Genomic DNA, 14752 nt, shown 5'->3' with positions numbered 1-14752 from the left:
CAGACAGGAGTCTTGGAGGTCACTGGCTCAGGGTGGCTGTGACTGATCTCCCGCCTCACACCCAGGTTGCTGGCTTGCCCGGCTTGGCTGGAGAGAACACTGTAGTACATTTATCAACCTGTCTTGTTGCAGCGGCCGCCCCCAGTGCTGGATGCTTTGGGACGAGTTATCTCAGAATCTCCTCCAGATCAGTGGGAAGCCAGGTATAACAGCTGTTATAATCTTGTTCCACTCAGAGCTTTCTGAGATGTAGCAGGTTGGCTGGCCTAGGTGCTCTGAGGAGACAGCATGGAATAATGGACCAGTAGAGGGAAAGGGCAAGACCTCCCTCTGAGTCAGAGAGACCTGAGTTCAAGTGCTGGTTCCTCCTGTGCTAGCCGTGTGAGCTTGGGCCTCCAGGCCTCTGTTTCCTCAGCGGCCCCGGGGATCTTCTTACTGCTTTATAGCCGAAAAGAATAACAGCACTTTCTCATTGTAGAATATATCCATTTCCTGTGCCTTCACGTCTAGTTCCTTTACCTCTCCTCCTCCTGCAGCCCGCCCTGGCAGTAGGGGGGTAGACATTGCACTTACACATGGGGAAATGGAGGCAGAGGTGGTCTCCTGCCCAAGGTCACCCTGTAGGAGGTAAACTCCAGGCAGATGGCAGGTCTCTATTTGACAAGTGGGCTGTTACAGACTTCATGCTGTGCTCTACCCTCCAAAGGGGTGTTTGCAGCTGGCCAGCTCCCTCTCCTTGTGACACACCAAGAGAGACCCCACCAGCAGAGGTGGCCCTCCCCCGCTGACATGCCCCCACTTCCTTCCCAGGTGTGGCCTGGCTTTGGCCCTGAACAAGCTTTCCCAGTGTTTGGATAGCTCTCAGGTGAAGCCACTCTTTCAGTTTTTTGTCCCTGATGCCCTCAACGACCGAAACCCTGATGTCCGGAAATGCATGTTAGATGCAGCCCTCGCGACGCTCAACATCCATGGGAAGGTAAAAGATTTCAGCCAGCTGATGGGTGGGGAGAAGACCGGGCCAAGCGAGAGGCAGGCTGAGCAGTGGTGACGCAAGGAGGGCCAAAAATTCTGGCAGGGCACTGGCCCCCGTGAAAATTCCATTTGTAGTTCTTCTGAGCCAAAAAGACCCCAAGAGGGTGTTAAATTCTTATAAGTCTGTTGCAGTCCTGCCAGAAAACTGGGAAACCTGCTGGCATTGTTGGCTGGCTTGCCAGGATGCCTGTCCCAGAGCCAGACTTGGGCTTGGTCCTTGGGGCAGAGACTGTCATTGCCAGATGGAGCCTATGAGGTTGATGTGAGGCTCTGGGTGCACTTGGCTTTCCAGGAGAACGTCAACTCGCTGCTGCCAGTGTTCGAGGAGTTCTTAAAGAACGCGCCCAACGACGCCAGCTACGATGCCGTGCGGCAGAGCGTGGTGGTCCTGATGGGCTCTCTGGCTAAGCACCTGGACAAGAGTGACCCTAAAGTGAAGCCCATTGTTGCCAAGCTCATCGCTGCCCTCTCCACCCCCTCCCAGCAGGTACCTGTCACCTGTCCTGGGGCCCTGACTGCAGATAGGCAGTGGGATGCTGGGGCTGAGTTAGCTGTCAGGGTCCAGAAGGCCCAGTTACCTGTGAGGAGTTGACCCCTTTCTCAGGGGACAGCCTGGTTTATAGTCAAGAATACCCCTGGAGAGGGAATTTTCTTGTTACTTTGTTCTAAACAACCTCCTGAATATTTTCATTTTTTCTACTCATTTACTAATATCATTCATCGTTCTTTTGCACTTAGTATATATTTGGCACTAAGGATACAAAGATTAAAAAAAACCAGGCTCTCTCTGTACTGAGCATTCTCTGACCCTCTCTGTGTGTTTGTTATATGTTTCAGGGGCCTTTTAATGCAGCCTCCAAGCCACAGTGCAGGGATTTTGATTTTTGTTTTGTTTTGTTTTTGAGGATGATCAGCCCTGAGCTAACATCTACCAATCCTCCTCTTTTTGCTGAGGAAGACTGGCCCTCAGCTAACATCTGTGCCCATCTTCCTCTACTTTATATGTGGGACACCTGCCATAGCATGGCTTGATGAGCGGTGCCATATCTGCACCCAGGATCCGAACCAGTGGACCCCAGGCCGCCAAAGTATAACATGTGCATTTAACCGCTGCGCCACTGGGCCGGCCTCAGGAATTTTGTTTTTTAAGATTTCTTTTTTCCTTTTTCTCCCAAAGTCCCTGGTACATAGTTGTGTGTTTTTAGTTGCGGGTCCTTCTAGTTGTGGCATGTGGGATGCTGCCTTAGCGTGGCCTGAGGAGTGGTGCCATGTCTGCACCCGGGATTCGAACTGGAGAAACCCTGGGCTGCCAAAGCGGAGCGCACAAACTTAACCGCTCGGCCTCGGGGCCGGCCCCGGAATTTTGTTTTTTAATTTAATCTTTTTTGAATGAATTATCTGTGACTTGCAGTTTGGACCACCCAGAGTGTTCTCATCACATGCAGGTTCACAAAATTACGGTGAAATAAGTTCTCAGAACACCCAACCTGCTAAGGGTCCTGCCTGGGACCCTGGCAGCATGATATTTTTCTACTGTCAAGTTGGGCTTAATGAGCTGTAGCTGGAGGCAAGATTGACAGGGTCTTTTGGTGCCACTCAATTTGGGCCTGGCCCTGTAAGGCCAGCTGCATTTCCCTGTGACTTGGACAAGTTTGAAAACTGAAAGAGTTGGGCCTTTTTTAAGGAAACACAGTAGCCTGCTTCCCTCTGGATCTTTCTCTGTGAAGGGGTTTAGTCTTCCTGGACTTTTCTCCCACCCACCCAGGCCTAGGTTCCCCATTTAGACCAGAAATAGCACCAGAATGGCTGATGCTCTCGTCATTAACAGATGGAGTATTCAGTTTGATGGAGCTCGTGTCATTTATGAATGTGTGACACTTTTTGCCTCTCCAATGCCCTGTATAGTTGTCTGATAGGCAGGGGCTGTGGTGAGGTTTGGGGACATCTAGTGGTGAGGTACTGTGGAGGACTGTGTCAAACACCAGGAACCGGCTATGGTTGAGGTGCCACAGTGACAAGACGGGTTCCTCCCACAGGTCCAGGAATCCGTGGCCAGCTGCTTGCCGCCCCTTGTGCCAGCCATCAAGGAAGATGCAGGAGGGATGATCCAGAGGCTGATGCAACAGCTGCTGGAGTCTGACAAATATGCAGAGCGTAAAGGGGCTGCATATGGGCTGGCAGGCCTGGTGAAAGGCCTGGGCATTCTCTCACTGAAGCAGCAGGAGATGATGGCAGCACTGACCGATGCCATCCAGGATAAGAAGAACTTCCGCCGGCGAGAGGGTAAGTGTCTCTGAGCTTGGTGCTGCCCGGTGTGTGAAATTGGTCCCCACAGCTGCCAGAGAAAGGAATCTTTTCTTTCCTTCCTCACCGAAGGGCTGGTGTTTGTGTATGTGTGCTGTAGAGGGGGCACCTGTGTGTGAGCCATTCCATCCAGTCCTTGCTGATGTTGCCTGGACTTTCGAAGTCAGCAATACCCTTAGCTGAGAGATTTTGCCTTTTTAGCTGTTAGTGCCAAGAAGTGATGGATGATCCCCTGTTCTCTCCTCCTTTCTACTCAGCTCCATCCCTGCTCTGGGGCTTCTCAAGCTGAGGCAGATGCTGCTGCTCCCTCATGGGGCAGCCACTTTAGTCCCATAGCTGCCTGAGTGTTTCCAGAGGGTGAGGAGGTAGCAGGGAGGTTGTCCTGTGGCTGCCCCCAGAGGACCTTCTGTTCCCAGCTCTCCCTCCTTCTCCTCCCTTAGGAGCCCTCTTTGCCTTTGAGATGCTCTGCACCATGCTGGGGAAGCTCTTTGAGCCATATGTGGTTCACGTGCTGCCCCATCTGCTGCTCTGCTTCGGGGATGGGAACCAGTACGTTCGTGAGGTAAGTCCTGAGGCTGCATGTGAGAACCGTCAGCAGCTGGGGGCGGCCCCTGGGGTGAGACTCGACAGGGAGTCTCAAATGGTGTAAGGCCCTGTGGCTGGAACCCCTTCTGCGCATACCTTGGGCAGTGGTTACTAGGACAGACTCCTCTGGTTCCCAGTGAAGTAGTGAAGCTCTCTGAGGTAAGAAACGATCTCTCTTCTCAGCTGTATCTGCAGGCCCGGGCACAGGGTCTGACACAGTGGACCCCCAGTAAGTGTTTGTCACTGGGGGAACTCTTGATCTGGCATCAAGCCTTAACCCTTGCTTGGGCAAGAAAGCCCCTGAATGTCTTTTCTCTTCCCTTGAGGCTGCAGATGATTGTGCCAAGGCTGTGATGAGCAACCTGAGTGCTCATGGGGTGAAGCTGGTGCTTCCCTCCTTATTGGCTGCCCTGGAGGAGGAATCCTGGAGGACCAAAGCTGGTAAGGTTGCTCCCTTCCACGTCTCTCACAGCTTCCTTTTCTGAAAACTTTCCTATCCAGGTGGCCACAGCCCTTGTCCTGTCTGTATGTTTCCCAGCCCAGGGATATGGCCACGACTCTCTGAGCCGTTAGACAGCTCAATCCTTCAGTAGTTTGTGTGCTTTCACACAAAGAACAAGCCTCTGACAGGAGCCACAGCCCTAAGTCAGGAAATCCCAGAGCTTTAAAGCTAGTCTGTGGCTAGTTCTGTGACTTTAAGGCTTTTTTCCCCCTTTAAACCCCTTTTTAAGAAAATATATTCTTATCTGGAATTCTAATATAGATAACAAGCAGAGCTTTTCTGGTTTGGGTCAAGGTCTGGGGCCCTCCCACTTAGACTTCCCCCTCAATCCTTCAGGCTTTGCTCTACAGTTCGAAAAATCACTGATCTAAATCAGTTTCTTCATTTGTGGATGGGGAAACTGAGGTCCGAAAAATTTAGTGAATTTGCCTTGGATCACCGCCAGAACTAAGCCAAGTCTCCCCATCCTGGTCTCGCCTCTCTCCCCCATGTTGCCTTGCCCCTCACCCAGGATCTCATGGCTCAGCAGGCCTCAGGAGCATTTTGCCCACTCTGCTGGAGCCAGCCCCTTTGCCTTCTTCCCAGGGACTGCTTGAGCACAGTCTGCAGAGGAGCAGGCTGGTTGTCCCTTGCCTGGGCAGGCAGCCCAGGCTACTTGCCAGGCTGTGCTCAGTGATTCCATGCTGGGCGTGTGTCTATCGTCTGCAGGATCGGTGGAGTTGCTTGGGGCGATGGCGTACTGTGCTCCCAAGCAGCTGTCATCCTGCCTGCCCAACATCGTGCCCAAGCTTACGGAGGTGCTCACTGACTCCCACGTCAAAGTGCAAAAGGCTGGACAGCAGGCACTCAGGCAGATCGGCTCCGTCATCAGGAACCCGGAGATCCTGGGTACGCCTCTCCCAGAAGGGCTCTGGCCCTTGCTCCTCCTCCCATCCCTGATGGTGCTGGGAACACACACCCGTTCAGCAAAAATCTTTGCCCTCTGAGGACAGATATTTTCATATTGAAATAACTTCTAAATTCTGGAAAGCTCTTTTCCTAGAATAATTAGTGGAAAGTAGTTTGGAAGCACTCTGTTTTCCCACTGGTCTGGAGCAGTTGCCATTGACTGCACAGGTAGGGGAACTGAGTCACTGGCTCAGAAGCAGCTTGAGTCCGAGAGAGCCTTGTGCACTAAGCTGAGCCCTGCTGTCAAAACAGAACTGAATGGCAAGCTCTGGACCACATCAGCATCGTTCAAAGTGTTAGGTTCTTTGGGAACTTTCTATTCTCTCTCATTCCAGGAGACCTGTGATAAAGGGGAAGATAAGGAAAGGATGTTCCCCTTAACTGTCCTCTTTAGTATAACTCTTTCTTGAGCGATAGGAAGAGGTTGATTTCTAGAAACAAAGCCCAGCGGCCACCTTGACTAGTGCATCACTTGTTAAATTTTAAGCTTCAACATGGAGCATCAGTGCCCATTCAGTGTAGTTCAGCCAGAGTTTTTTTCATTCAGAAAATGATGTAATTTTTTGTTTGTTTTGGTTTTGTTTTTGCTGAGGAAGATTAGCCCTGAGCTAACATCTGCTACAGTCTTCCTCAGCTTTATATGTGGGTCACCGTCACAGCATGGCTGACAAGTGATATAGGTCTGCACCCGGAATCCGAACCTGTGAACCTAGGCCACTGAAGCGGAGTGCACCAAACTTAACCACTACACCACAGGGCCAGCCCGTTTTCCTTTTTTAAGGGATGAATAGATATACTTGGGTTTTGTTGTTGTTTTTTTACAATGTCCAACATCCCTGGGGAATTCTAAGGCCTGGAACAGTCTCATTTCTATCAGATGAGTGGAAGTTTCTTCATTTTGGGAATCCAGCTTAGGTTTTTTTTAACTGAGAAATAATTTGCATAATATAAAATTCACTTTTTAAAAATGTACAATTCTTTGGTTTTTTAGTATATTCACAAAACTACATCAGCATCACCACTGTCTAGTTCCAGGGCACTTTCATCATCCCAGAAAGAAATCCCGTACCCCTTAGCATTCACTCTTCATTTCCTCCCCTTCCTCTAGTTCCTGACAATCACCAATCTATTTTCTGTCTCTGTGGATTTGCCTATTCTGGACGCTTCATGTAAATGGAATCGTACATGTGGCCTTTTGTGTCTGGCTTCTTACACTTAGCATTATGGGATTTTTTTGGTTTTTATGTGTGTCTGTGTGTGAGGAAGGTTGGCCCTGAGCTAACTATGTTGCCAATCTTCCTCTTTTTGTTTGAGGAAGACTGTCCCTGAGCTAACATCTGTGCCAGTCTTCCTCTATTTTATACGAGATGCCTCCATAGTGTGGTTTGATAAGTGGTGCTAGGTTCACACCCAGGATCTGAACCTGCGAACCCCAAGCTGCCAAAGCAGAGTGCATGAGGTTAACCACTGCGCCACCAGGCTGGCCCTATTAGCATTATGTTTTTGAGGTTCATCCATGTTGTGTCATTTGTCAGTACTTCATTCCTTTTTATGTCTGAATAATATTCCATCGTATGTATAGATCACATTTTGTTTATCTGTTCATCAGTTGATGGACATTTGGATTGTTTCCACTTTTTGCCTATTAAGAAGAATGCTTCTGTGAACGTTTGTGTACAAGACTCTTTTAGACCTGTTTTCAGTTCTCTTGGTTAGATACCTAGGAATGAGACTGCTGGGTCATGTCATAACTTTAACTTTTTGAGTAAGTACTAGACTGTTTGTTCCAAAGTGGTTGTATCGTTTGAACAGCGATGCATGAGAGTTCTAATTGCCAACCCATTATTGTCTGTCTTTTTGGTTACAGCCATCCTAGTGGGTATGAAGTGGCATCTCGTGGTTTTGATTTGCATTTCTCTAATGACTAATGATGTTGAACGTCTTTTCACGTACTTATTGGCCATTTGCATATCTTCTTTGGAGAACTGTCTATTCAAATCATCTGTCCTTTTTTTTTTTTAAAAATGATTGGCCCCTGAGCTAATATCTGTTGCCAAACTTCTTGGTTCTTTTTCCTTCTTCTTCCTCTCCCCAAAGCCCCCCAGCACATGGTTGTATATTCTAGTTGTAGGTGGTTCTGGTTGTGCTGTGTTGGACGCCGCCTCAGCATGGCCTAATGAGTGATGCTAGGTTTGTGCCCAGGATCCAAATCAGCGAAACCCTGGGCCACTGAAGCGGAGCGCATGAACTTAACCACTTGGCTATGGGGCTGGCCCATCTGCCCATTTTTAAATTGGCTTATTCGGTTTTTTTATTTGTTGACCACCAGCACGGGTCTTCATAGTGGTTAAATTCCCTGGGCTAGTGGAAGAGATAAGCCAAGTATTCCTCTGGGAATTCCTTCTACTGGGCTCATGATGTTGACTTTGAGAGCTCATTTTACCTGGGCTTGGCTGCTCTGAGCATTGCGTGCTTCCCTCCAACCACTGGTTCAGGGGCCTTTGGTTGGTGTCTTAAAAGTTTTTTTCACAAAACCACTTGGTGTTACTGCTTCCAGGGTAAGTAAGGTCCATCGTGCCCAACCAGCTCTCCTGTGGAGGCCCAGCACTGTGGCCCCAGCTCAGTGCCCATTGAAGCTAGATCGTAGCGCTACAGTGCAGAGGACTGACGGCTGCCGCCTCCACACAGCTTTCTCTTGGTGGAGCAGGATTGCTCTTTGCAGACAGGCTGGCTTCCCCATTTGGTGACTTGTGGGGCTCCAGGGAGGCATGGCCTGGACTCCCTTCTCTTCTGATCCCCTCTAGTTCTGGGGATCTAGAGGCTTTGCCACACCATAGACTTGTACAAACCAGCCTCTCTCCTGTTTGGACATGCAGCCATTGCCCCAGTCCTGCTAGATGCCCTGACGGATCCCTCCAGGAAGACCCAGAAATGCTTGCAGACCCTGCTTGACACAAAGTTTGTCCACTTCATTGATGCCCCGTCGCTCGCCCTCATCATGCCCATCGTCCAGAGAGCCTTCCAGGACCGTTCCACCGACACTCGGAAGATGGCAGCCCAGATTATTGGCAACATGTACTCCCTGACAGACCAGAAGGTAGCAGCCCACTGGGGCTGGTCCGGCTCAGACAAGTAGATGCTGGTTTAGGGCAGAGAGTCCTACAGTAGACGTGGGAGGGCTGTGGGCATTTGGTCCCTGATTATGTTTAGAGGGAGAAACGGACCATTTTGGGGTGGAGGGTGGAAATCTAGGCTCTGTGGGCGTCTTGCAGAGCGCAGTGGTTCCAGTCCTTCTTAGCTCAGCCCCCAGGTAAGGCCCATCCCAGTGGGCCCCATTTACCGATTGAGAGGGAGGAAAGGTCCAGCCTCGCCTCTGGCCTTTCAGGAATGTTGGGAAAGTGGCTGCTGCTTTGACTGCTTGCAATGTTTTCTTGTCACAAGCATTTGCTTCTGGAAACCTCTCAGAGGAAATTAGCCTAGTTGAGATTTATGTTGTTTGTTTGTTTGTTTACTTGTTCCCAAGGACTTGCATGTGTGATTTCATTGTCTACCACATCTCTGCTTTGCTTGCTCAGCCTAGGGACACAAGAGACAAAGTGGGAAGTTATGTCAATCCTAGAAAATTTGGGAAATTGGAAAGACAAAAAATTTTATTGATAGCCTTCCAACACTAAAACAATTACTGTTAATGATTTTTATTATATTTTAAAAATTATGTTACTGAACATAAACTTATTTTCAGATTAAAACAAGTTATTTATAAAACTGATTTTTAATACTTTTGTAATATTCCAACAAATTTTTATACCATAACTTACATAATTCTATCATCGGTCATATAGTGTCCAAAGTTTTTTTTGCTATTTTAAGTAATGCTTCAGTGAACATAAGGCTTTTTCTATATTTAAAACTGTTTCCTAAGCTGAATGCTGTATCAAGAGATGTAAACCATTTAAGGTGAAGAAAGGGAAGATGATAATGCAATTCTGAAAGGAAAGTACCAGAAATAATTTCCTAGATTCCAGAGGCTGGGCAGGGCTTGGTCTCAGGAGGAGGACCAGCGGGGGAAGAACATTGAACTGTAGCTGGTGGCTCTCTCGACATCTTGAGAATGGGCCTTGGGTCCCTTCTAGGTTTCCCTAAGCAATTGCACGGGGCCTTCGAGGAACTAGTCAGAGGGGGGAGTTCTTCGCCACTTGCCCTTCCCCACCTGTTTTGGGAGCACCCCTACTGAGCACTCCTTGTCAGCAGAATAGTGAGATCAGGGTCCACAGTAGAACAGAACCTGGAGAAAGTAGGAATTGGGCTTCTGCCTGAGGCGCCTCTTGTGTTATTGCAGGACTTGGCTCCTTACCTGCCAAGCGTGACACCTGGCCTGAAAGCCTCTCTTTTGGACCCTGTACCTGAGGTGAGTCTGGGAGGAGATGGGGCAGGAGCTTGTTATTTTAGCCCAGTCCCCAGAAAATTGATTTCTGAGAATTCTCTTTAAGCTGCTTTTGTGTCTGTCTGGTAGAGGGAAGGAGACCCGAGGGGTCCCTCTCTGCTTCTTCGTGGTCACCTAGTTTTCAGTCAGATTTCCTCACCATCCTTGTTTTTGGTTACCTGACAGGTGCGAACAGTGTCTGCAAAGGCTCTTGGGGCCATGGTGAAGGGCATGGGGGAGTCATGTTTCGAGGACTTGCTGCCGTGGCTGATGGAGACGCTGACCTATGAGCAGAGCTCTGTGGATCGCTCAGGCGCTGCGCAAGGTGAGGCAAGAGCAGGCCCAGGGGCCAGTCCAGGAATGCCCTCTAGGGGCCCTCAGATCCAGTGGGTTCATTTTGTCCTTTTGTTACAGGATTGGCTGAGGTCATGGCTGGCTTAGGGGTGGAGAAGTTGGAGAAGCTGATGCCGGAAATTGTGGCTACAGCCAGCAAAGTGGACATTGCACCCCATGTCAGAGATGGCTATATCATGATGTTCAACTACCTGCCCATCACCTTCGGGGACAAGTTCACTCCTTATGTGGGGCCCATCATCCCCTGTATCCTCAAAGTAGGCACCAAAGACCATGCTGAGGATGGCATTAAGGAGGGCATGTGTTCTCCCAGAGAGCTGGGCTCCCTGCCAATTGGGGTTGGCTGGCAGGAGTCCTCATCCTGCTATTCAGGGAGTCCCATTTTCTTTTGGGTCTGGGTGCCTGGGGTGGCAACTTTGGCTGACCCACCCTCTGTGTGTGCAGGCTCTTGCAGATGAGAACGAGTTTGTGCGTGATACCGCCCTGCGTGCGGGCCAGCGGGTCATCTCCATGTATGCTGAGACGGCCATTGCCCTGCTGCTGCCCCAGCTGGAGCAAGGCCTCTTTGATGACCTCTGGAGAATAAGGTGAGAACTCAGGTGGGAAGGCCCAATGGCTCCAGCTTTGCACTCTGGGAACTCCGAGAAATGAGCAGAATGTTGCCAAGAACGCTCTCAACTTTCTCCAGATTCTTGCTTTTCACCATTTGCTAACTCGCCAGTTTCCTAACCACTCAGCCATGGGGCCAGCCCCCCCAGATTCTTGCTTTTAACCATTGTCTAACTCGCCAGTTTCCTGTAGCAGGGTCTTTATTCTGATTCTCTTTTAAAAACTTCTCTCTGTTCAGTCCTTCAGTTTGTAGTAAAGTTTTAAGCGCAAATATACTTTTTAATCTGGAAATTCTACTTACAGGAATTTATACCAAGGACATATTTGGTCAAGTGCCTAAAGATGTCTATAGAAGGATGTTTGTCGCAGTAGTGTTTATCACTGGGAAAATTGGAGTTTGATTTTAAAAAGTCAGCACATGGGGCCGGCCCAGTGGTGCAGCAGTTAAGTTTGCACATTCCGCTTTGGTGGCCCTGGGTTCGCCGGTTCAGATCCCAGGTGTGGACATGGCACCACTTGGCAAGCCATGCTGTGGCAGGCGTTCTAGATATAAAGTAGAGAAAGATGGGCACGGATGTTAGCTCAGGGCCAGTCTTCCTTGGCAAAAAGAGGAGGGTTGGCGGCAGATATTAGCTCAGTGCTAAACTTCCTTAAAAAAAAAAAAAAAGTCAGTACATCCACACCATGAACTTTTATTCAGCCATTACAAAGAATAGCATAAGAGGACTATATCAGCTGACACAGAAAGCTCCTCAGCCTCTTGTTGATGGAGCAGTGCAGGCGGTGGCCAGTGCATGTGGTACGGGCCCACTTCCCACATTGTGCGGGGGAGTGTGTGTCTATAGAGGCTGTGTGTGCAAGAATGTCACCAGAGTGTCAGGGTGGTTGTCTGGGTGGTGGGAGTTTAGGTGATTGTTTATACTCTCTCTACATTTTTCTGTATTTTTAAAATTTTCAGTTTGAATATGGCTTTTATTTTTTATGATCATTAAAAACTGTAAACCTCATTTAGGGGCGGGCCCTGTGGCCGAGTGGTTAAATTCGCGCACTCCACTTTGGTGGCCGAGGGTTTTGCCGGTTCGGATCCTGGGCGAGGACATGGCACCGCTCATCAGGCCACCTTGAGGCGGCGTCTCACATGCCACAACTAGAAGGACCCACAACTAAGATACACAACTATGTACTGGGGGGATTTGAGGAGAAAAAGCAGAAAAAAAAAAAAAAGGAAGATTGGCAATAGTTGTTAGCTCAGGTGCCATTCTTTAAAAAAAAGCAATTGGGCCTGGCCCCGTGGCCGAGTGGTTGAGTTCACGAGCTCTGCTGCAGGCGGCCCAGTGTTTTGTGGGTTCGAATCCTGCGCGCGGACATGGCACTGCTCATCAAACCACGCTGAGGCAGTGTCCCACATGCCACAACTAGAAGAACGCACAGCGAAGAATATACAACTATGTACCGGGGGGGCTTTGGGGAGAAAAAGGAAAAAATAAAATCTTTAAAAAAAAAACAACAACAATAAACCTCATTTAATTGGAAGAGAAATAAAGTTTAGCCTTCTAGGCCTCTTCTGATGTCTCCAGTTCTGATGATCAGCATTTTTGGTTTCCTGTTAATGCTTCCCTCTGTGCTCTATTTCTGTTCTTTGATAGATTATATTATAGAAATTTTCACATGTGCTTTGTTTTTTTTTTTTTTTGAGGAAGGTTAGCCCTGAGCTAACATCCGCTGCTAACCCTCCTCTTTTAGCTGAGTAAGATGGGCCCTGAACAAACATCCATGCTCATTTTCCTCTACTTTATATGTGGGACACCTGCCTCAGCATGGCTTGACAAGCAGTGCTTAGGTCCGTACCTGGGATCCAAACCAGCCAACCCTAGGCTGCTGAAGCAGAACGTGCAAACTTAACCACTGTGCCACCGGACCAATCCTTTACATGTGCTTTTTAAAAATATTTACTTTTGGGGCCGGCCCAGTGGTGCAACAGTTAAGTGCGCACGTTCTGCTTCGGTGGCCCGGTGTTCTCCGGTTCGGATCCCGGGTGCAGACGTGGCACCACTTGGCAAGCCATGCTGTGGTAGGCGTCCCACATAGAAAGTAGAGGAAGATGGGCACGGATGTTAGCTCAGGTCTAGCCTTCCTCAGCAAAAAGAGGAGGATTGGCAGCAGTTAGCTCAGGGCTAATCTTCCTTAAAAAAAAAAAATTTATTTTTTTCCATGATTAAAGCTTATTAGTAGAAAACTTGGCAAGAAAACATGTGGAAAGTCTGAAGAAATGACCATTGCCTGTAACTTTTCTCCCATTCCAAGCTAACCACCATGAATATTCTGGGTGCATTTCCTTCCCGTCTCTTTTCTGCCCTGTGCTTGGTTGTGCCCTGAGATTACCCCTTGTGGCTGTGTGACTCTGCTCTTGGCATCCTTCCCAGGTTCAGCTCTGTTCAGCTCCTTGGGGATCTCCTGTTCCACATCTCAGGAGTCACTGGCAAGATGACCACAGAAACTGCCTCTGAAGATGATAACTTTGGAACTGCCCAGTCCAACAAGGTGCGTGCCTTGAGTTGATTTTCCTTGCTCTGCTGATGGTAGGGACGTGCCCTGGCACTCATGCTGTGGAGGCTTCACCCCCTGTGTTCTCTGTTTCTTTCCACTGGCTCCAGGCGATCATCACTGCCCTGGGGGTAGATCGGCGGAACCGGGTGTTGGCAGGGCTGTACATGGGCCGCTCGGACACCCAGCTGGTTGTGCGGCAAGCATCCCTGCACGTCTGGAAGATTGTGGTCTCCAATACTCCCCGCACCTTGCGTGAGATCCTGCCCACTCTCTTTGGGCTCCTGCTGGGTTTCCTAGCCAGCACATGTGCAGATAAGAGAACGGTAAGTTTCCTGGACCTTGCTTCTGACCCAGCAGGCCCTGATGCCTCCTTTCAGAGGCTAGAAAGCTGGGTCTGCAGAGACCGGGAGAGTGCTTAGGGTCCCCTCTCTTAACAGGGGAACGTTTGTTTGTTTACTTGGTCTTTCAACAAATATTTGTTAAGCATCTGCTAGGTGCTAAGCAGGGGCCTAAGACCTGGGAATAGAATGGGGAAGAAAGGCAGCCTCATTCCTTGTCCTCGTGGAGCTACAGTCTGGTAGAGGAGAAGGATATTAATCAAATAATCACACAGACAGATGTAAATGCAGCTATGGCAAGTGCTACATGGCGCTGCAAATGCTTATCACAGGGACATTGGACCTGGCTAGGGAGGTCAGGGGAGGCTTCTCAGAAGAATTAATGCTTGAAGATGAAAGATGAGTAAGCACCAGCCAGGTGAGGAGTCAGTGAAAGACTATTCCAGACAGAGGGAATAGTGCTTTAGATACAAGGGTGGGATGTGCAGAAGCCCTGTGGTGGGCAGGGACATGGCCAACAGTAGGGGCTGAGCAAAGGCTGGTGAGTCTGGAGTGAGAAAGCAGGCAGGCACAAGCATGGCGTGAGATATGGCTGACGCACTGGGTTGGGGTAGGCCACATTCATTGGTTGGGAGGAGAGGCCCAGCCTGCACTGATGATCACTTCTGCCAGTCCCCTTTGGCCCACTCCCAGCCCCCATCCCTGGCTAGGACACTGCATATTTGGCTCTGAAGAAAGATTTGCATGTGGCCTCAGAGGAGATGGGTTTTTTCCTTAAAGCATTTGTTCCAAATTCAACTCCTCTTGGGCGAGAGCATGTAGTTAAGTGACTTCTAGGCTGCAGTTTTCAATCCAGGGAAATTGGCCCTTGACTGAGAGCATATGATGAACTTCCCATTCATATGTAAGGTGCCAGCTCTTGCTTTAGGTTGTATAGGTATGTGTGACACAAACATAATTTTATTTTGTAGTGTTTTGTAAGCATCTTGGCGGGGGCTTTTCAGAGATGAGAGCATTTAGGGAAGTTAAGTCAATGACTGAGATAAAGTCTAAGAGGTGCCAGGGCCCTCACTCTGGAGTTGTCCTCTGGGTGCCCTGGGCTTTGCAGGG

General features: G+C 49.2%; 1 protein-coding gene across 2 annotated transcripts in view; it reads left to right on the top strand.

Annotated features, from left to right (window-relative positions):
* Positions 1–14752, top strand: part of GCN1 (GCN1 activator of EIF2AK4) — a 58661-nt gene that overhangs the window by 31332 nt on the left and 12577 nt on the right. For both annotated transcript variants that reach the window (XR_011505376.1, XM_014862439.3), the window contains exons 31-44: positions 133–203; positions 811–976; positions 1325–1519; positions 3069–3315; positions 3777–3898; positions 4248–4362; positions 5132–5311; positions 8248–8468; positions 9711–9779; positions 9981–10119; positions 10209–10405; positions 10593–10735; positions 13181–13298; positions 13412–13627. Coding sequence is in view for 1 of the 2 variants with exons in the window: in XM_014862439.3 (XP_014717925.1) it covers positions 133–203; positions 811–976; positions 1325–1519; positions 3069–3315; positions 3777–3898; positions 4248–4362; positions 5132–5311; positions 8248–8468; positions 9711–9779; positions 9981–10119; positions 10209–10405; positions 10593–10735; positions 13181–13298; positions 13412–13627 (2199 nt within the window). In the remaining variant the exon portion in view is untranslated. The remainder of the gene's footprint in view (positions 1–132; positions 204–810; positions 977–1324; positions 1520–3068; positions 3316–3776; positions 3899–4247; positions 4363–5131; positions 5312–8247; positions 8469–9710; positions 9780–9980; positions 10120–10208; positions 10406–10592; positions 10736–13180; positions 13299–13411; positions 13628–14752) is intronic.

This window comes from Equus asinus, chromosome 8, assembly GCF_041296235.1.
Source record: "Equus asinus isolate D_3611 breed Donkey chromosome 8, EquAss-T2T_v2, whole genome shotgun sequence".
Lineage (NCBI taxonomy): Eukaryota > Metazoa > Chordata > Mammalia > Perissodactyla > Equidae > Equus > Equus asinus.
This window is presented reverse-complemented; position numbering and strand designations above follow the sequence as displayed.